At 42.1% G+C, this 21,739-nt stretch overlaps 1 protein-coding gene across 17 annotated transcripts in view; it reads left to right on the forward strand.

The window, feature by feature from the left end:
* The first annotated feature begins 6,454 nt into the window (after window positions 1-6,454).
* The window catches only part of TCF12 (transcription factor 12), a 322,678-nt gene continuing 307,393 nt past the window's right edge, over window positions 6,455-21,739 (forward strand). For 9 of the 17 annotated variants that reach the window (XM_090028812.1, XM_090028811.1, XM_090028817.1 and 6 more), the window contains exons 1-2: window positions 7,100-7,234; window positions 8,005-8,077. In XM_090028812.1, coding sequence (XP_089884938.1) covers window positions 7,121-7,234; window positions 8,005-8,077 — 187 coding nt within the window. In that variant the 5' untranslated portion in view covers window positions 7,100-7,120. Of the gene's footprint in view, window positions 6,593-7,099; window positions 7,235-8,004; window positions 8,078-21,739 lie in introns of those variants that run through there. The other 8 variants (XM_090028821.1, XM_090028824.1, XM_090028826.1 and 5 more) reach the window with 3 other exon arrangements.

The raw sequence follows: 21,739 nt of genomic DNA on the forward strand, positions 1-21,739 counted from the left end.
TAGGAATCGAAAGCATCAAATTATGTATGTGAATTATTGCTTGAATATATATTATTGTATTATAACATAAACAACACAACTCATATCAGAATGTAAAATAGAACAATAGAAGCAATATTATTGCTTTAAGTTAATGGAAGATATGTTGTACTGTTAATTTTCTGTGACACTAATAGAAGATAAAAGAATTAATGGCAATTATAGTCCTACATAGAGTTCATATGTAGTACATATTTTGTGTGTGTATTTTCATACACATGTATACAGTATATCTTTTACTGTGGGGTCACATAAATGTTTCTATTCCTCTCTGTTTTTAGATTATTAAAATGACTCTTGTTATGCTGCGTTACTCTATGCTGAAGAACCTTATGAAGGAGGAATATAAGTGCTATAATCCTAGGCTTTAGGACAGAAAGGATTAAGGCTCGATGAAGTGAATTAGTTGAATTCCCCGCCCTCCTTACCTCCCCCCCGCCCCTTATTTGGAGACCACAAAAATTTGTAGCTACTGTATAACCTCATAAGAAAGGGAATGCTTTGAAGTCCAAGGCATTTGGGCAGTCTTTAATCCTAATGGGGAAGCCCAAAAATGTAGTTCTCTTTAAATTGTCCCTTTTGTTGTTTTAAGATAGAAGCTCCTATTCAGAAGTAGAGCAAACTGAAAGAGCACTTGGGGTCCAAGTTAGGACCTTTGTGATCACGCAAGAGTACCATCATAGAAGATGCAACATTTTTTAGACTCATCCTTTCTTCTCAATATCCTCTCTGTACTTCACTTCCCTCGGCAATTCCATTGTTCTCACTGTCACGCAGTTGTACTCTGCAGTTGTGATTTTTGTTGTTGTTGTTCTTTCTTCTCCTATCCAGGATGTCAGAATACTTAGCTGTTTTTTCTTACACATTGTTTTCAGAATTCACTCCTTTCTTACCATCCTTGCCATCAAACCTTTAACCAATGTCTTGTCCTCTTCTTTCAGCTGTGTTCTGCTGCTCCTCTCTGATTTCTCCACTTACATCTCCCTAAAATGCTGCTGCCAATGCTCTCCCACTTTGTGCTCTCCCACCTTGAGAATCTATGCTTTAGCTTCTCCTCTTCTGCATACCTCTTTCATTTGATTCTCAGGATTTATCTGCACAGAGATTTTGTATTGGATTTTTTTCTGTGCTCTAAGCGCTGTGAATTAAAGATTTATAACTGAGCTGAACCCACATCGCTTTGTAATACCAACTTAAGGTATTTAAGTATCTTGTTAACCTTTGCATTTGGATAGTTCTGTGTTTGAACTAACTATGGAGAATTCTAGGCAGATATCTCAATGTGCAGTAGTCCCTTGCCAAGTGCTATACTCCAATTTTTTTTCTTTTCTTTTTTTTTTTCTTGTGGGATGTCTATCAAAACAGGCAGGAATTCTGGAACTTGAGTTTAAATTAATGAAACCCCATGATTCTTCTCTTGGGATCACACAATTTTCTGCATTTTTCTAGTACAATTTTCAAAGTAATGTTTTGTCAGGCAGGATGGAGAATAGTTTAATGAATGTTGTGATTTTTTTGATAATCCTCAGTACAGTTTGGATGCATATGTAATGGCAGTTATGCAGCCGAATAGATTTTCTTGGTGGTTTTAGATGGGGTTGAATGCCATGATAATGTGATTGCAGAGTGATTAGGAACAGGGGGATATAACTGAGCAGTTATTTCTTTTGGAAGCATGTTGCTGTCACCACGTAGGACCTCACTACACCTGATGGCTACCAATCAGTTGCTGACCTTTTTTGGTATTGCCAGGCCTTTTGCTATAAAGGTACAAAATGCTACTGTGCTGTGACATAAAGACTGGTAGTGAACAGGAGATTTTATAGCTTTGCATGAATTTGGTTCCCCAGTGGGATAGGGGCTATTGATGGGACCCAAGTGCCTGTTATTTGGCTCTTATGCAAGACTAAAACTTTTATCAGCAAGCAGGTACTTCTCCATGGTGCTGCAAGGCCTCATTATTCATGGTGAAAGACTCACCAATGTTACTGTGGGGTGGTCTGGAAAAATCTATGACACCAAGATCTTTACAAACTCACGGGCTGAACAAGAACGTTTTTGCTCCCTAGATCACTATGGAGATTTAGTTATGTTTCCTCTGTCACTCTTGAAGACCCAGATTACTCTTTGTGTCTTGCTTTATGAAGCCTTTAAAGAGACACAAGGACAAGAGAAAGGTGTGATTCAAGTGTACAGTGAGTAATTGCAGCATGACAGTGGTGGTTGCGTTTAGAAGAATGAAGGGAACATGGTGACACCTCATTGTGAAGTTTCTCATCATGATGTACCTCATATGACAAGTACTTGCAATATTTTGCACAATGTATGAAATAAATGAGAGAGCCTTGACAATGGAGGAGCAGGAGGTGGAACATTTCTGAACAGAGGTCCATCACACCTCTCAAAATGTATTGTTCTTGTTCCAATACAGCTATACCAGCAATGGAATGGCATTCCTATGTTCTCCTATGAAGATGTTGTGAATTTTTCCACATGTGTAAAACTTCAGTACTGTAAATTATATCAGTCTATGTACCATGTGACTGCAAATTATGCCAGGCAGCCAGACAATTACCCTGCCATTTAAAGGTGCTGTAGTAATACCTTCTATGTGCAGCTATCCCAAGATGGATAGCTATACATCTATTGCAGTGATTCTCAACCAGGGTGCTACAGCACCCTAGGGTGCCTTGAGATCTTTTCAAGGGTGCTGGGAGGTGTCACACAATGTTACACGTGCAAAAATAATTCACAAGATAAACCCAGAGATTTCAAATAGGAGTCCATAGTGTTAAAATCGTTCTTACCGGTTGTGGTCTATTTGAGTTGTTTGCAACAGAAGTGCTCCATTGTTTTTATGTAGTTAAAAAACGAATGAAAACTAAAAGCTGATATTTTCCAAGGAGTGCCTTGAGTCTCTTGAGGGGTGTCTTGAGTTTAAAAACATTGAGAGCCACAGATCTATTGTCCTCAAGCTCTTGTGTAATTGACATTGGTGTGTGAAATGGATATAAACTACACTAGTGTAAACACATTGTGGTGGCACCCTCAGAGCGTTGTCTGTCAGTGTTTGGCATTGAAAAGAGGCATGCTTAATTAGTGCTGGTGCTATCACTAGCACTGGTGACTCGATCACTGTGACTCTGGAGCAGTGGAGGACATGCAGGTATACAGAAAGGACAGTCCAGGTGTGAGAAGTGGAATAGTTAGGAATGCATCCAAACAAACCTGAAAGTGATAAACTTGCTGCAAAATGGAGATACTCCTTTCAAAGGTGGGTGTCTTACTTTGGCTAAGATGCCACAAAACGTGCTTTAGAAAAACAGTTGCATCTGGGATCAAGGTACAGTAAGATGAACAAACTAAGTCACTTCAAAGGGAGATTCCTATATAAAGCCCCTCACTTTCAGAGTATTCCAGCTCCACTCTTCTTTGTATCACTCCATCATTTTTGTTGCCTTTTCATTTTCTGTATTTTCACAGTTTCTCTATTATTCCCTCTTTTTTTAATTTCTGAATATCTGCTTTTTCATGCCTTCCCAACTGCCTGCTCTAAAATCAGCTTCTTGATGTATGTAGGAAAACCCTTTCTTCTCCTGCCCTTTGAAGTCCACTTGTTTTGTCAAGCCTTGCTGCTTATTCTTTCTTTGTCTACCTATTAGCACCTGCAGTGTTGCTAAATCTCACCGTTTTATCATAAGTCTCATGATATTTTGCATTTTTCTGTAAGCTCCAACTCCTGGAGTATATGAGCATCTCTGTTTGTTGTTTTTTATTTATTTTTAAGGCTATAGCACTTATGGTCGCAGGAAAAGGCTACTAAATGTGAACCTTAAAAACTCAAAGCAAAAAGCATGTAAAAAACAATCAAAATACATTGTTTTTAAAACTCAGGATTTTTAAACCAATTGCACATTAGCACAAAATAATTCCTATACTGAACTGTAATGTCTCTGGTTACCTTATACATAATCTATTTTTCTCAATTGGCATTCACCACTGTGGTATAAGTGGCAGTGTTGCTGGTCCTAATATATAGTTGAAAGACAAAATAACTTTAAACAACATTTTAACATTATAGTAGAAATCCTCCCTGCTAAAAAACTGTTAGGGAACAGTCTTGCAAAAACATGTAATTTTGATCTCTGTCATTGGTTATTTTCTTCTAAAGTGGATCATTATTTATACATCAAAGCAAAAAAAAAGTACATATTTATGTCCCTCCAGGGCACAGAGAATGGAAATCATTGTGTTGATATTTTAATACAAATTACTTCCTGCATTTTTAAGTGGCAGATGTATGAATATTTATAGATCACAAGGCCAGATGATCTCTCTGTTACATGGCAGTAGAGGGGAGCAAAGGGGAGGAAAAAGGGCTACAGCAGCCCCAAGTAAGCAGTGTCTATCAGCTTGGAGATTAGTGACTGTTGTCTGCTTTATCCTGCCTGCTCTTCTTGAACATGGCTCAGTTGGGAATCTGGGGTTTAGGGATGGGAAGTCTGGAGCCAGAGGGGTGGAGCCAGGGAGCAACCATTCTCTGTACATGCAAATCTCATGGATTTCCAAGAAGAAATCCATGCAGGAATTAACACTGCTCCAAGCAGCATTCCCTTTCCCACTGTCTTCTGTGCTCTCCTCTGAATATGCCTGGATGTGTAGCTTTGCTACCCATGTTCTTCAGAGTTTGAAGACTGTGTCTTTTGCCTTCTTCTAACTCTCCTAGCCAAGGAAAGGGAAATGCAACAGTAGCTTCGCAGTTATTATTTTTTTGTGAAGTTTTCTTACTTGGGAACCTTTCTTGGGAAAGGGGATTTTAGCCTTCAGAAAGTAGGGATGAAAAAGAGCACAGGGCTCTACACTTCTACTGCAGAGTGGGCTGAGGTCCAGGTGGTGGCATCTAGATGCCACCTGGGGGCTCTGCAGACCTGATGTACACATCAAACCTTCAGACTCTGCACAGGGATCAAGATCTTTGCTATTTATAAAAGTTGTGGACTCTCATGAGCATAGGCGACTGGTAGAGGGTGCGTGTGCCCCCCTGACAGCTCACACTGACGCTGTCAGCAGGGCTGGTGCCCCCCCAGGGCTGCCGCAGTCGGCAGCTTCTGTGAGTGCCCCCCCCCCCCGATTCAGGAGGCACCAGTCACTCATGCTTATGAGGCCACTATGCTGTTAATATTTTTGCAGATGTTTCTACCACATCTGAGTACCTTACAAACAGGAATGAACTAGACTCACAAGAGCCCTCAGGTAGGCTAGCATTCCTGTTTCATAGCTGGGGAAACTGAGGCATGGAAAGCTGAAGTGACATACACAAAGTCTATGACAGCTAAGAACAGAACACAAGTCACCTGACTCCTGTTCTTCTATATTAATCCTATGACTGTTTCTTTCCCTTTAGCTATGTCTTGTGGAAATGCCACATGTGTATGTGTATTTTATTGTATGTGTAGGTCTTAATTATTAATTGTAGTGTGTTGAACATACTTATGTGATATCTGATAAAGAGAAGGTTGTGTGGATGACAATTTGAGGACACCAAGTAGGTCAGTATCAGCTTTACCACGAGACAGCTTTATCAATCAAGGTTTCAAACTTGATGTCAAATAAGTTGTACAAGTCGTTTGTATTCTGTATGGTGTGCGTGTGTGCCCTTGTGCTCTGGTCTCACCTGCGGTGGCTGTGCTTATATATTGTGTCAGAGTGTTGTTTTGGTGCTGGTGGGTATTTGTTTTTGTTTGTGTTCTGGGCACTGTAGGGTTTGGTTACTGTGTGTGGAGGGAGGGTGGGTGGGTTTTGTGTATTTGTAGGAATTGTTTGGGATCACAGATGTTTTTGGTGTGTCCTGTGCATCTCACACGTTGGTATACAGCACTTGCATTATGCTTATTGCATATATGCTTCTTATTAAGCTCATAGTATATGCTGTGTTGTTATGTCCTGGATATTTTGTGTCTGTGCATTGTCACCTACATTCCGTAGGTTGTGTTTTCAGCGTTGTGTGTACGGTGTGTGGGCCGGGGGTGGGTGCTGCGTGCCAAGGATGGGGGTGGGGGGCGGTTGTGGGTGTTGTGTGCGCGGGGCTCAGTGCTGGCGGGATCCCCGGGCCGGGCAGGCTCCCCGCCGAGGCAGACGCGCTGCCGGCTCCGGGCGGCCCCTCGGTTAGCTGCCGTGGCTGCTCGGAGCCGCTCCAGCGGGCGCTCGCGGGCCGTTGAGGCGGCGGGCAGCTTGCAGCGTCGCCGCCGCAGGTGTAGCCGCGCCCGGGGAGGGACCCCCGCGCCCACTGCGCGCCCCCCACCGCCGTGCAGCCTCCGCCTGAGCGGCTGCGGCGCTGGAAGGGTTAAGGCGGCGGCGGCGGCCGAGCGCGGAGGGATACGGGCCGGGCCGGAACGTGGTGCTGAGGCCGGGAAGCGAAAAAATGTCCGCCTGAGGGGAGCCCGCGAGTTCGTGCAGCGGGGCGGGGGCGGGGGCGCGCGGCTCTTCGCTCCCAGCGCCAGCGGCCCCGGCGCCCGCCCGCCCGCCCAACATAGCCCGGCCGGCCGGGGAGCAGGTACCGGCGCGAGGCTGGGACAAGTTGGGACGGGGCGGGAGGCTGAGCGCGGAGCCCGCGGCCGGGCCGGGCCGTGTGGAGCGGTACGCTGCGCGCCCCCTGGAGCCCCCGGCACCGCGGGCAGAGCCCCCCTCCCCGCCTCGTCTCACGCGCTCGTCCGCAGCCCGGAGCCCGCGCATTGTTTGTCGCTGCCGGGGGCCGCAGGGCGGCGCGGGAGATATAGCCCGGGCCCGGGGGCAGGCGGGCGAGGCGAGGCACGTCCCCGGCACAACTTGCTCGCTCCATTGTTGCGGCGCAGGCAGAGCCGCCCCCCCCGGCTTTCCCCTCGGGTCCCCTGCCCCCGGCGGCCGGGAAACTTGAGCGGAGTTGGGGAGTTGGAGGAGCGGCTGCCCGAGCCGAGCCCCCTCCCCCTCCCCCGGCCCCCAGCCCCCGCCTTTGTTCGGGGCCGCGGTGCGGGCGCAGGCTGCAGCCCCGCGGTAAAGTGCGCGCGTCTCTCCCGTGTCTTAGGACTTGGGGAAGCGGAGGAAGATGAATTCCCAGCAGCAGAGGATGGCCGCGATAGGCACCGACAAGGAGCTGAGCGACCTGCTGGACTTCAGTGCGGTAGGATATTCTTCGAAGTCTTCTTATGGCTTCTCCACGGTAAAGCGATCCGAGAAGTAGGGGCAGCCGCAGCGGGCCGGGCTTGGTTGGGTCCGGCTCAGCCACGCTGGACCCCTGAACGTTGATGCAATGTCCAAGGCTTCCAGATTTTATGCTCTGAATCGCGGTCGGGGCAGCTGGTTCAGGCTGGCCCGGAGATGGCATCATGTCATGATGACTTGTGTGCAGCGGGCGGGCGCTGCGGATAGTTTCCGCGTGCTGGGGAGGGGGCTGTTTGGCTTGAAAAATGGTAACGGGATGATGTCTGAAAGCTACAAGGAACTCCGCTCTTACTTTACCTTGCAGTCGTGGAGGGGAAGTTACAGGCAAAGCTTTTTCTGGGTGATGCTTTTGTTTAGACCTTTTTGCTTTTGCAAGACTCCTTTTAAGAACCGAACCAAACTAGTGGCTCTTTAGAACCGTCTCCTGGTTCAAGTCATCTAGTGACTTTAATCTTATAAATTAGCAAGTGATATCTTTTGAATAATATAGAATCATAGAAAATATTTCTAATGCATAACTGTTTTTAATAAATAGTTGTATCACTTGACTTGTTACGGTTGCTTTGTTTCCTGTGCAGTCAAGTTTAGTGGCATTAATAAAACTGCAAAATAACTTTGGAACGTGATTCTCTGTGCATGTTCTACATAGTGCTTTCTTTTTTTGTTAGAAATGTATAGTGAGTTGCCTTATGAAACCTTTTTTAGCATGCAGTTCATAGTAATAGATGTAGTTTTGAAGTTAACTTAAGCATATCTCTTGTTTTACAGATGTTTTCCCCACCTGTTAATAGTGGGAAAACCAGACCAACTACATTAGGAAGCAGTCAGTTTGGTGGATCAGGTAAGATACAGTTGAAACATTCAAAGTTCAAGTCAGCGGATTTGTGTGTTTTTCGTGTTTATTTGTTTTTTAAGCTTAATGTTTGTACAGTAAATATGCCAGTCGGATGATAGGGCACCTTTTCAAATTAAATAATCAAAACCATTGAAGACGCTTTATTTTGATTTACTTAAGACTTTTTTTAGAATAACTCAGCTATGGACTGCACCCTTTGTGGCCTAAGATGTACAGCTCAGTACAGTGAAACATTGAGTATTTCTCACAGTACTGACATACAAATTGGGTTTCTCTGGCTTGGGTTCAGAATGTATACTTTTTTGCTCTTTATTTTTGTTAAAATTGAACAACTTTGTCTTTAAGCATACAATTTTAATAGGCATTACTTTGTCCCTATGCCAAAAGGCAGACCATTTAAATATCAAATAATGAAATAAATCTTAATCAATGTGAATTTATTTTAAACATTCATAGTTAAAGCTTATCAATCATAGGATAAATAATGTGGTAGATAACTTGTGCTTAAAGTAAGAATAATAAGAGATGTTGACAAATTAGTGATAAAAATAATTTTATATACATGTGTTGTGTTCCAGATGTGTAAGTCTGAACTCTAGGACACGCATCATTATGTTCATTTAATAGGACTTTGACCAGTGAAAGAGTCTTTCATATTTTTCTAATTCTACAGTATGTAGCTTTTTTGTGCTTTCTTAATTCTTGATAATCAGTCGTTCAGATTAGCCTCTAAAAGAAAATTGTCAAGAAAAGAGTTAAAAGGCTAATTTAGATACATACCCACACATAAGTGTCGTACATTTTTTTTAAAACAATAATTAAGGAGAAAGCTAATACTACTATAAGGAGAAAGATAATACTACTGTGTTCCCTTTGGAGCTTATTTTGATATAGGAAATTACCATTCCCTTGTATTCTATAATCCTTTGAGCTTCGGGAAGTATGATTCTCCTTCATTCACATTTTGTCAATGCAACTTTAAAAACCGACAGCTATGTTAATATAAATATGTGAATTTCATTTCGTCGTCTCCTGTTGCTTTTTGTTCTTCACTGAGCTAGTATCTGCCCAAGATTGTATTTTTTTCAGAGAATTTGAGACAAACCTATAATATGAGCTATAAATTCAGCTTCTTAAGGCTCTTCATATTCTATAGTCTTTGGAAAGAACAATTTTTTAAAGAAATAATACTTAACTAGAAACCATACTAAAGTATTTCTCACTGGATTGTTTATCTTGTAAGAATAAAAGAAATTGGCTCAATTGGCTTAAAAGAATTGTTTTTATTTTTAACTTAATGAAAAGTAATGTTGTAGAGCACTTTTGTAATATCACTAAAATATTTCTTTGTATTTAGACAGTAATGCTACCTGTGTTATATACTAAACAAGGCAACATTCTAAAGAGTAGAACGCTTGTTTTAAATTTGTTGGAAATATTACGTGATTTTTTTTTAATGAGTTTTTTTTAATTAATGCAATATGAAAAATAAACATAATCTAGAGTGTAAAGGGGAAAATAAGAATGTTTGTAAAATGTGTATGAAATATTTGGCTGGATTCTTGCATGTTATAACATTTTAATTTTTGTAATAGTATTATAGTAATTTGGTGTACCCTCTTAATCTTTTCTACAAACTTCACACAAGTCTCTTAGACCTTTCTTCTGTTATTTTTTAACGAGATGCAAAGTTTTCAGGGAAAGGTTATATTGGATCAATTGGAGACGATCTAATTTATAGCTGATATAACTTGTTATGGAAACTGGATGATGACTGACTTCATTTAATGTTGAGGGATACAAAATGATGTAGGGTTTGCATTATGTACAGTTTGAGGTCATTTTTCTAGCTTGTGTTTCCTGGACAAGTAAAAAAACTCTGTGTCAAACAATGAGCATTTGGTGGCTAGTGGAGACCTTAAATATACCGTTCAACCTTTTTAAAATTTATTTTTATTGCCTACCTTTTATGCAATGATTTTTCCCCTTAAAAATGAGAAAATGCCAAAAAATTTAGCCAGAAAGGTAGTCTTCCCTTCTTTCAGGGAAACAGTGTTAATGGTTGGTTGAATTTCTTTGTTGGGAAGTTTAATCTCTTCTGATACACAGTATCATCACATAGATACTATTCATGAGGCAGTGCATTGCAGCTGTCACACAGGCTACAACCTCTACAGAAGCCACTTCCCATGAGAAGGATAATGAGATATTACATAGTAAACCATAACTTACACCAGAGCTGTGTAAGAATTACAATTTATATAACCAGATATGTTTTAATTCACAATGTTCCTAGTTTCGGGGATCTTTTGGGTAGTGTATTCTCAATTCCTCACTGTAAGACAATCTGTTATATAAATTGTGTGCTTTGTATACTGTTACAATGACCTTAAGCTACACCTAGGGGGATTACTCCCCGCATCAGTCAGAGGTGATGAACTCCTGTATTAGCTCTGTTCTGGAACACTGTTAGGTATCACGGAGAGACCGTGGTGAGATGATGGACAAAGTAGAAATAGTAGAAGTATTTAATTTCTGATGTCCAGGTTTAATTCACTGTTGTGATCTTGGTTTACTTTCAAGAGCATTCTGTAGTTTGCAGAGCAAATAGTGTTTGAACATTAATTGTTTCTCTTACTCCTAAGGAACATTTTAAAAGAAACACGAAAGGAAAGTAATTACCTTAGGTGTTTATTCCTTAAGGCTATACAGTAGCAAGAAATACTGTGTTTCAGATTGTAAAGTAACTCTGTTTCTATCATTGTTTTGTGAAAAGAGAAGTGTAGACATATTTCCCCCCCTCCGAGAAGCTTACTCGCATCAACTTTACTCCATAGAGTCGGAGATGTACCTTTTCATCTTGTCTGACTCTCATTCTGTCACAGTACTTGAAATTAAGCCATACTTTGATAATGTATTCAGTATTTTCTTTTTTAAATGTTTTCGCAAGTATATTAAAGAGAAGGCACTGAACTAGAATGGTGTTTGTTATTGCCTGTGTATGAAACACTTTTTCATTTCTAGTTAAACTAAAAGATTGGTGAAACTGTTTCTTCTGAATCAACATACTGGTGTTCATTAGGTGAAAACCCAGTATAGTTTCCTGCCTGTCTTCAAAGTGCTTATTAAGATTTTTTTCAAAACTGATTCTGCAAAATCTAAATTAGGAGGTGGGTAGGAAAGGAATGCTCAGGAGATAAGTTGCTTTTGGTGCTCAACAACTTTCAGGGATGGCTGAATGCTTTTTGTTTTCCATGTTTTGACTTTTCTGGGCAAAGGAGAGGGCAGGGTGCACATTGTTAGGATCAACATGCTTTGATTTAATTCTTCTGTATTTCTGTTATTGGGTATTGCAGTACATGTGCAACTGAACTACATAAAATATCACCTAGAATACTATGTTTGAAAGCTGTAGTTTGGCAGGGAGGTACTAGAGGTAATGTATGTATGTTATGCTTTCATTAATTGTAAATTAATATACTCCAGAATATGAGATTTAAATTGTTTGGTGGTTTATGTGTTTTGTGTGTGGGATTTTTGGGGATAAGTGGAGGAAGATTTTACTTTCTACAGACTCATCAGTTGTGAATGAAAGCTGCAGATGGAATAAGTGAATTAATCTGATACATCATGGCATCTTATGACAGCAAGTCATGTAAGTTGCTGATAGTGTCAAATAACTTGGTCAAAATAGGGGTAGAAATATATATGTTGAAAAAATAGCCTGATATAAAATAGTCACAGAGTTAAATTGCAAAATACTGTGTTATTACTGCCTCCTGTTAAAAGAAGATATTGTCTTCTGAAAAATAATCTGAGAGAGAGACCATGAATGAGAGTGGGAGCAAGCACCTCCCCTGACTCCTATTTTTTCCTTTTCTGTTTCTGCTTCCGATGAAAACAGCCTAATTATTTACATTGGAAGGGCTTTTTATACTTAAATTCAAGGTTATAATGTCAAACCTTTCTGTGATAATGACAACAGTAAAATAAACGTTATCAATTTGGATGCTTATGCATTTGGCCGGGTGCTATGAATATATGTGTGGGCTGTAAATGTATGTGTGGTAAGGACTCCCTGCCCCCTTTAGGGGGAAATCATAGTAAATAGATAACTGTCTTTTTGCACTAGTTTTCAAGTATTGCTGTCATTCCTAATACAAGTGGTTTTTGTTTGTTTGGTTTTTTTTTTTTTTTATAGACCAGTGTCTACTAGGCAACCACCTTTGAGTTTCATGCATGGCCAATTTAAAATGTTTCACGGTATCTTCTTTTTGTTTAAAAAAACCAGTATGACCATATTAATGATATGTTTAAGCTATATCAAGAGGGGCCTCTAAAGAACTTGTCACCTTAGCACTTCTAAATAGCAAGTCTCTGATTTGTCACTATATAGCTTGGTGCTTGGTTTCTTTTATTCAGTTAGTTTGATAGTACTGTTTTGGTTAAAGTATTGGTCAAAAAATTGAAATTAAGTACGTCTTTTAGAAAACAAAGTAGAGAGAAAATTGAATTTTTTTTCTAAGCTTAATTTAACATCTAATAATCAAAATGTTGTTTTGTTTCCTGTATACTTGCTTTAAGCTGAGTTGTTGTGAAATAGTGTGCATTTTTCATGTAGAAAAATAAAAATGCAAAATTGGTGCATAGATCTTGGACATGTACATATCTTACCCCCACCAGATCTATATGCTTGAGAACACTTTAATGCATCTCTGCAAAGATCTATACTTCTAGCACATGTACTCAGTCACTCGTTTCTTCATGTTAGAGTCCGCAGGGGTTTTGAGGGAATGTGTTGGGATAAGCCATGTATTTACAGTCCTTATCCAAAATTCACTGAAGTTCGTAGAAAGCCTCATGCTAATTTCAGTGGTTTTCCATTTCAGCCTGTGTTCAGATTGGTTGCAGTGACATTTATGCGCTAGCAGACCTATTAAATACCAAACGGTGAGATTTACTAAATTATTAAAACAATGTAGGAAGGTATGGTATTATCCAGGCTGTGAAAGTTCATCTAGGGGGTTAAATCAGTTCTTTGTAGAGCTCGGGACAATATCCCAGGGCACCAAAATGACACGGGGATAAATAGGTTAGGTACTATCACACCTTACAGAGGAAAACCGTTGACAATTGTGCAAGTCAGTTCTGTCTCCTTCAATCCTAGGAGTCAAGTTTGAGGAATAAAGTACAGCGAGACCAGGTGTAACCTGTACATGTAAGGTTACAAATGCTGTCAGTTTTTAAAGACACAGTCTTTTTTAACAGAACTTCAGTTCTCGAGGAGAATCAGTTGTCCTGCTCCTTTTGAAAGCATATGTCTGGTGCAGCAAGCCTCTAGTACCTATATTTTTTGAACTCTAGGATATGAGGAGTGATCCTAGATAGATAAATGTCATTTTTACAATGCTAAGTATGGTAGGCTGTGACAGTCCTCCTCTTCATTACATAAATAAAATGAAGGTGTGATGGAATATATTTGAGGAATTTTATCTGTATTTTTTTTTTGTTGATTAGAAACACCAATATACTGTATTCCCATTTGTTTTTCCTTAGCTGTTTGAAGGCAGGTAAAATGAATGCATGTGTTATATACCAAATACCTAAGGCTGTATATGAATCCAAACCTTAGATTGAATGTTGCTTATTTAGGACTAATGGTTGTTTAGAGGACTGTGTAAAACTTCATTAAAGATGGAAGCAAGAAAAACTGTTTGACTTTGGGTCTGAGGACCCCCAAACTCAGCCCTGGTTTACAAACCTTTTGGAGAACCTGGTAATAACTCTGGGTGCATCCCATCTTGCCTCTTTCCTCCCTTAAGTGCACACTCTTAACTTGTCTAGTAATTCTGTGTTGAAAGTGTGGCCCAAGGGCCTGAAAACAATCCCAGTTAGTTTTAACCTGACTTGCAGTATCTGGAAGACTTAGTGATATTAAGCTGGGGACAGTAATACCATGATCTTTCTTGAATTAGGATGATGAGAGAGTTGACAATCATTGGTTTACTTTCTGGCTAAGTCTGAAGACAGAGTATTGGCAGAGTGGGCCAGTTAAGACGCCCCCAGAAGACTGTTCAGATTGGTGGAGTTGGGCCAGTTAAGCTATTTTTCAAAAGTTAAAGAACCAGAAAGTTCCAGCTTGTGTTCTGAGGTAAAATGGAAAGAGTTGCTAGCCCATTTTATATGAAGTTGAAAATCTCTTGTGGGGAATTGGTCTGTGGTCATGTAGAACATTGTTTTACATGAACCTGAAAGAATACCATTTTGTGAAACTCTGGCTAACTATAACTAGTGGCTTTTGAAGACCACTGATTCAGGCCTGGTGAGACTGGCCAGTGTAAATTCCTGTTGAAATTGTATTTTAAGTGCTGGGGACTACTTCATATTATGTGACAAACTACTTCTAGGGCCATGTTCACTGAAGCATGTGTGCAGTTGCTGCCAGCACTGAGTTGGACTGGGGCTCCAGACCCCAGTGCCTGGGATCTGGCTGGATCATCACCTTCACATGAAATGGGATGGAGAGGGAGCTTCTCCAGGGGCCAGCTGTCCCCCCCGGAGGACTTCTCCAGGCAGCAGCTGTAGCAGTCTTCCAGTGCCTCCCCTTCCCCCAGTTGCAAGGCATCCACTGAGCAAAGGGGCAGAGCACACACAAAACAAACAGCATGGGGGAGGGAGAGAAGTTTGCAGCCACTTCTCCCTCACAGAGTACAGATTTACAATCCAGTACCACCATTCAAATGAATGCAATCCTCCCTCCCTCCCCCGCCCAGCCCCAAATGCATGGGGCAGCACACTGGGAAGGGAGGGAATGACAATGCCAGGCATGGGAGCTGCAAGGCAGAGAGTGCAGGGCACCCCTGGAAGGGAACCCATGGAGTAGTCGCATAACCTTCTTGTACAGGAAGGGCAGGAGGGTGGGGCTGGGCTGTGCAAATAGCCTGGTCTGCCGGCAGGAGGCAGCTTAGAGCAGGAATAGGCAAAGTCCAGCCTGCAGGCCAGATCCAGTTGGTCAGAGACTCCATTTCCCAGTCACCTCTGTGCGCATGGCTTGTGCCAGTCTCCATGGAGACCCCAGCCACACCTGTGTGGGAAAGCTCAGATTGGGGTTGCCATGGAGATTGGCACAAGCCATGCAAGTGAGGCTGGCTGGGAAATGGAGTCCCTGGCCAACTGGATCCAGCCTGCACACATGGCAGCAGTGCAAGGGGCTGCTCCAGAGCCGCTGGGAATTTGGGATGGGGACAGCTTGTTCTGGAACCAGAGTAGAGCCACGATCTGTAGCCTGTATGCTCTGGGTAGGGGCACACAGAGGATTGTGGTTCTGCCCTGGCTCCAGACCAGGCTGTCACCATTGTAAGGATCTCGTGCTTGCATGCCCCTGCCCAGAGTACGCAGGCTACAGAGCACAGCTCTGTCTTGGCTTCAGAGCAAGTTGCCCTTGTTGCAAGTTCCCAGCTGCTCTGGAGTAACCTCCTGTGTTGCTCTGCCCTGCCTGCTTCCAGTGAGGATGAGGCTGGTTTCCATGGCAACCCCAACCTGAGTTTTCCAGTGCAGGTGTGGCTGGGAACTCCATGGAGACGGGCACAAGCCATGCAGGCAACGGCGGCTGGGAAAAGGAGTCTGGTTGCTGGCTGGATTGGCCATTTTGTCCACGCTTAGCCTGCAAGTAGCTGGACTGGGTCTGGAGACGTGGCCTGGCTCGTTGCCGGTAGTGGCTGCATGCGCAGCTTGGAGCACCTGGCTGGGAAGGGGCTCAGGCTGTGAGGCTGCAGGCCACTTCGCTGCTGCGTGGTCTAAGGCGCATGTGCAGCTGCTGCTACCACTGTGGAGCTGGACCGGGGCTCTGGACACTGGTGCATTGGTTGCAGCGTCCTGGCTGCCTGCTGCATCTGGCCTGGGCTCTGGGCAGCTGCTGCCTGCAATGGAGCCTGGGCAGCTTGCATCAGGGCTTGCAGTCTCTCTGCCACCTGCTGTGAGCAGCCTGGGGTCCATGACTAGCAGCAGCTGCCCCAAGTCCAGGCAAGCTGTGGCATTCCAGGTAAAATGACCTTGCGCCATGCTCTGTCATGTGTGGTGGGTTGCTGACCCCTGTTCTGGGGAGTCATAAAGCTTACTGGACCAACTAGTTCTGCATAGTAGGTTAAATGGTTCACCAAATAACAAATTCTGTGGCACTTGCTCATTGCTGGTGGCCATATATTGAAAATCTGGCTTTTCAGTTGCCCTGCTTTTGAAAGTCTGTATATCATGTCAGTTTACAAGAGCTTCTTGGCTTCATTCTCAATATCTGCCTTTAGTATATGATTGCATTCAGCAAGTCCTCCTAGTTTGTATAAGTATTAAAAAAAAATACTATTAAGGAAAACTCAGTTGCTGCACCAGTTTGTAAAATATTGACCTTAAAAAAGTTAATGTATCAGGTTCTAGCTATTGGTAGACCCTCATATACTCCTCAAGCAGCAGTGTTACAAATTTATTATTGTTCCCAGTAAATAACTTGTGTGGGAGAGAGAATGTAGGAGCCGTGCAAACAGATGCAGGCACTTCTAAGCCCCAAACCCCTTTGAGGCTTAATTTGTAAAGACTTTCATGATGTTGTCTCTGTGAGTTTTGGAAAATAAAGATCTGGGAACCAAAGTTGTACCTTTAAAATAGGCCTCCTAGGGTGATTTTTTTTACACAGAAATAAGGGCTAGGATTCTGCTACATGCTTTTGTTTTGGCATGTTATATTTTAAAGAGTTACAAGACGCTGAGGTGGTTTTTGATCTTTTTTCCAGGGTTTAGGGAGAGAAATATGTCTGAAAGGCTTGTGATCTGTACTTCATAAAAGTTTATTTGTTGTAATCCAAGCAATGCTGATATTTTTTCCAGAAAGTGACTGGTGGTACTTTTAGTCCTTAAAGAAAAGGACTAGAATGTTGGTTTAAAATGGGAGAATGATCATAGTGAAATGAACTGAGAACAAGCAAGCAGTTTAATTTGAAAATTGCTTTCAATCTAAGGACTTGACACTTTTCATGTGTTTTATTAAAAAATATATATTCTACATCCTTGCATGCTGTAAGTACATTTATGACTAGTTCAGCGCGCTGATTAACACAGCTTACGTTGTAAAGCTTTTACTGAGGTTTCCATTTTGTTTCTTGAAGAAGGTTTAGGAGGTATTTCTCTTGTATTTTATTCTAGCGCTCCAGTTAAATATGCTATTTAGTCATTTGTCTTTCAGATGTTATGTGAACATGTATGAGAGCTCTTGTTTTAGATGATGCAAGCTAATCTTTAGCTGAAACTATAGAATCCAATAACACAAATATTTTTTCACTTTAACAGTTAATGACCCTGTATTTCATTTCCTCATTAAAGTTCTCTTCTTAATAAACATATATAGTATACAGTATGGATCACCAGCTTTTATGATTTCACAGATATCTTTTGTATATTAGTTCATAAATGCAAAGACTCTTAAATTAGTGCAAACCCACAGATCTTGCTAGGCTTAGGTGTTTAATTTTTGCTGTGGGTTAGTTTTAAGCCAAAAGATGTGTGTAAACTTGAGTAGCTAGTTTGTCCCCTGGTATCTGTATTCAGGAAAGCGTTGGTAGCCTTTATAAACTTTAATTATTTTTCCAGTAGCTGATTGGCAAGAAACCATCTTTAGACATGAGTTTTAAATATAGATAGCGTACAAAACAAGTATTCTGCTATTCCCTTTTGGGTATGTTTCACCACAAACCTTAGGGGAGCAGTAACTGGTATTGCTGAAGAATGGCAGTGTACTTGCGGGTTAGATGAGAGGTTGCCAACAGATCCTATAATTATATAATACATGACTAAAAAAATAGGACATTTGCAGGGAGAACTGAACTCTAAATTGTAATTGTTTCTTTTTTCTAAAAAATATACAGCATTAAAATATAAAGGGTCCACTAGTGTTGACAGAACAAAAGATACCGTATTTATAGTGTATAAATCAATTTGGTGTATAAGTCAACCTCATATTTTGGATCAAAAAAGTTAGGATTCAGTGGACCAGAGCTCAGCATGGGGGGCTGCGAGTGGCTGCTGCCCGGCAAATATCATTCACTGCTGCTGCTCTGTGCCCTGGTGCTGCTGGGGTGGGCTGCTTGCTGGTGCTGCTCTGTGCCCTGGTGCTGCGTGCAGTGGCATCACTGGGCAGCGGCTCCACCCTGCTGGACAACATCTACCTGCGGGGCAGCCACTGAGCCATGGGCCAGTGTGCCCAGGACAGACTCGATGGGTGCAGGGTTTGGGTGCTCAGCTGGGCTCTGGTGTTGGGGAGGCAGGAGTCTGGCCTGGCCTCATTCAGTGCCAGGGAAGCTGCTAGATACCAGCATGCTGCCTCCCAATGCAGCAGGGTGCCAGCATGGAATCTGGCTGAAGTACTGATGCAATGTGTAAGTTGAGGTGGAAATTTAAGGGTAAATATTTTGGCTTCAAACCTCGACTTACACACCATTCATATTCCAGTAATTATTAGATGTCAACCTGAAGGATGAAAAACATGTTTACCTAAATGTGTAGTTAAGTTTAAGATGCTGTTTTGTGGTGTTTTCTTTAAATTCTGAAAAATCCTATGTGGGAGTGTCAACAAGCAGTTTAAAAAGCCCTGAACTACTTCCTAGGTTTCGCAGCATGGCAGTTGTGATCTGGTGATGTAGTTAATGCTATTGACGTATTCATAATCTTTCTCAAAAAAAGAAACAACTCTTGTTTTAAACTTTCATGGACATGAAATCACAGCATCTACAAGTTCAATTTCAAGAAATATTTTTAGTGACTGTAATGTATTCGTTGAGACGCCTCATTTTTACTAACGCTTCTAATTAATTTTATTAGCACTTCAGGTGTATAGTGAAGGTTGGATAATTCCTCCATTTTATGCATTTTTATAAAGGAAAAAAGGAGTCACTCAGCTTAAATGGCATGCAAGTGAAAAGCAAAAAAAAGCTGCTTCCTTCCACATATGGAATTAGTTAGTGTAAATCACTATGAAATACTATAGGTGGTTTTAAAGGGCCTGGGTAACTTTACAACTAATATGACTAATTTAGCATTCAACTATAATATAAATCAAATCCAGTTTTTCAGGACACCAGTTGATCTATGTAGTCAAGAGATCAGCACTGTTATTCTTCACCTTGTATTTTCACCCTGTTATTCTTCACCTCTGTGGGACAGAGCTGTACTGCTACCCCATTCGTCCACAGGTGGAAGATAGTGGAATGAGCTTCAGAGAAGGTTAGCTGTGAGATAAGCAGGGGTACCTCTGACAACTAAGTAGTCATGGGCCAAGCAGCAGCACCACCTCCAGGATGTGGTGAGGACAGCAATTAGCTATGGTTTCCCTCCTGAAAAGCCACATATCCTTTGATGGTTCTGTGACATGGCAAGTACAGGTTGCCACTATAATAAGCCTTCCCAGCCACAGACTTAAAAGTTCTCATTGGTGGAAGAAGATTTTAGAATCTCAGTGCCTGTGAAGGTGGATGAAGGCTGCAACGGAATTAGATCCTTGGTCATCTTGATCTCCTTGGCATTGGATCAAGGTTCTGTTCTGTCGAGAGTTGTGGAAGCTGATGTGTAGTAGCTTCTCCATGATAGAAGTACTTATGCACAAGCGTCTTGCATGAAAACAGTTTTTCCAGCACATTCCTCAAGCCCTTTGGTGATCAGCTAATAGTGATGAGAGCAGGATTGTAAAGTCAGGAAGCTCCTAGTCATGAATTGGCACAAAAGGTGGTATGAACTAGCACAAAAATTAAAAGAAGGTCATGTACCACTTTGATTATACAGGAGTGCTATTCAACAGCTGTAACTATGACTGAGCAGCTCTCTTTAGGGTCCGCTGTGCTCACCCCACATGTGGAGGGGACTAGAAAAGATGCCCTAAACGTAGCCCATCTAATACAATATTCTGTATTTCTTTCTGACTGGATAACCACAGTATTTTATTGTGGTTAAAAATACCAGTGATGACACACCATAATTTTTGTGGCCTGGAAGATCAATGTGGAAGGACTCAAGGACCCAAGCAAGCAAGACCTCTTTCACCAGTGCCTCAATGAGAAACTGGCGAATTCTAATCAACGTCAGTGGGAAAGTGTCAGCAGCATTGACCCTCAAGGCCACTGTCATCAGCACCTGTGATGAGATACTTGGATTCTCTACCAGGGAGCAACAAGACTGATTTGATGAGAATGACCGGGAGATCTGAGAGTTGATCAATTGCAAGTGCAAGGCCTATGGTGTCATTTTGCCAAGCACGAACTCCAACCAAAAGACATTGAATCCCCAACAAGGCAAAGCAGAGATCCAAAGGAGCACCTGTGATATAAAGAACAGATTGTGGGAAGACAAGGCAAAGAAGATTCAACATCTGGCTGATATCCACGATACACCCAGTCAGAGATGAACTTGGAATCCCTCCAACCTTTGAGGTGTGTAAAGCCATCAAGCAGATGAAGGGTGACAGGGCATCTGGAGTAGATGGAATCCTTGCTGAAATCTTCAGGGAGGAGAGGAGCTCACATCACGGCTTCATTCCCTCATCTTAAGGACCTGGAATGATGAAGAAATCCCAGATGACCTCAGGGACATCATGATTGTGACCATCTTCAAGAAGGGAGACATATTCAACTGGAAAGTACAGAGGGGGATTGGCTTGCTGTCCAGCACAGGAAAGATCATTGTGAGATCCCTCATTAACCATCTCTTTCCACTTGGTGAAGAGCTCCTCCTGGAATCTCAGTGTGGGTTTAGGACATCAAGAGGTACAACTGACATGATCTTCACAGCTCACCAGCTTCAGGAGAAATGCCAGGAACAACAGAGAAGTCTCTCAACATGGCCTTCTTTGACCTCGTGAAAGTTTTCGACTGTCAGATGAAAAGCATTGGGGAGGATCCTTCTGAAGTATGGATGCCCACCAAAATTTGGATTTTCTTTTTTTGCCCACCAAAATATGGATACTTTTGAGGTTAAAATGGGAGTTAAGGCTGTATCATTGCTCCAACACTCTTCTCAATATTACTTGCTGTGATGCTACACCTGATCACCAACAAGTTTCCAGCAGGACGCTAAACTACCAAATGGATGGTAAGCTGTTTAACCTCAGCTGACACTGAGCCAAAACCAAGACCACCCAGAGCTCAATCTTCAAGCTCTAGTATGTTGATGATAATGCATTGTTTGTTTAGTCAGAGGCAGACCTTTAGGCAATCATCTTTACCGAGGCATATGAGAAAATGAGACCGATGCTTAACATTTCAGAAGACTAAGGTCCTCCATTAACAAGCTCCTAATGAACAGTCCTCAGCTCCAGTAATCCAGATCCATGGTGAGACTCTGGAGAATGGTGAGTATTTCCTGTACCTTGGAAACCAACTCTTGCACAAGGCTGATTATCAATGAAGAAATCCAACATCACCTCAAATGTACAAGTGCAGCCTTTGGACACCTGACAAAATGGGTGTTTGAAGATTGCAACATGAGATCTGAAATCAAGCTCATGGTTTATCAAGCAGTTGTGATCCCCAACATGCTGTACAGAGCTGACACACGGACAGAATACAGCAGACATCTAAAGTTGTTCCACGGGAAGCATTGATGGTACTTTTCCAAC

Source organism: Crocodylus siamensis, chromosome 15, assembly GCF_052110815.1.
Source record: "Crocodylus siamensis isolate JL-2025a chromosome 15, ASM5211081v1, whole genome shotgun sequence".
Taxonomy (NCBI): Eukaryota; Metazoa; Chordata; order Crocodylia; family Crocodylidae; genus Crocodylus; species Crocodylus siamensis.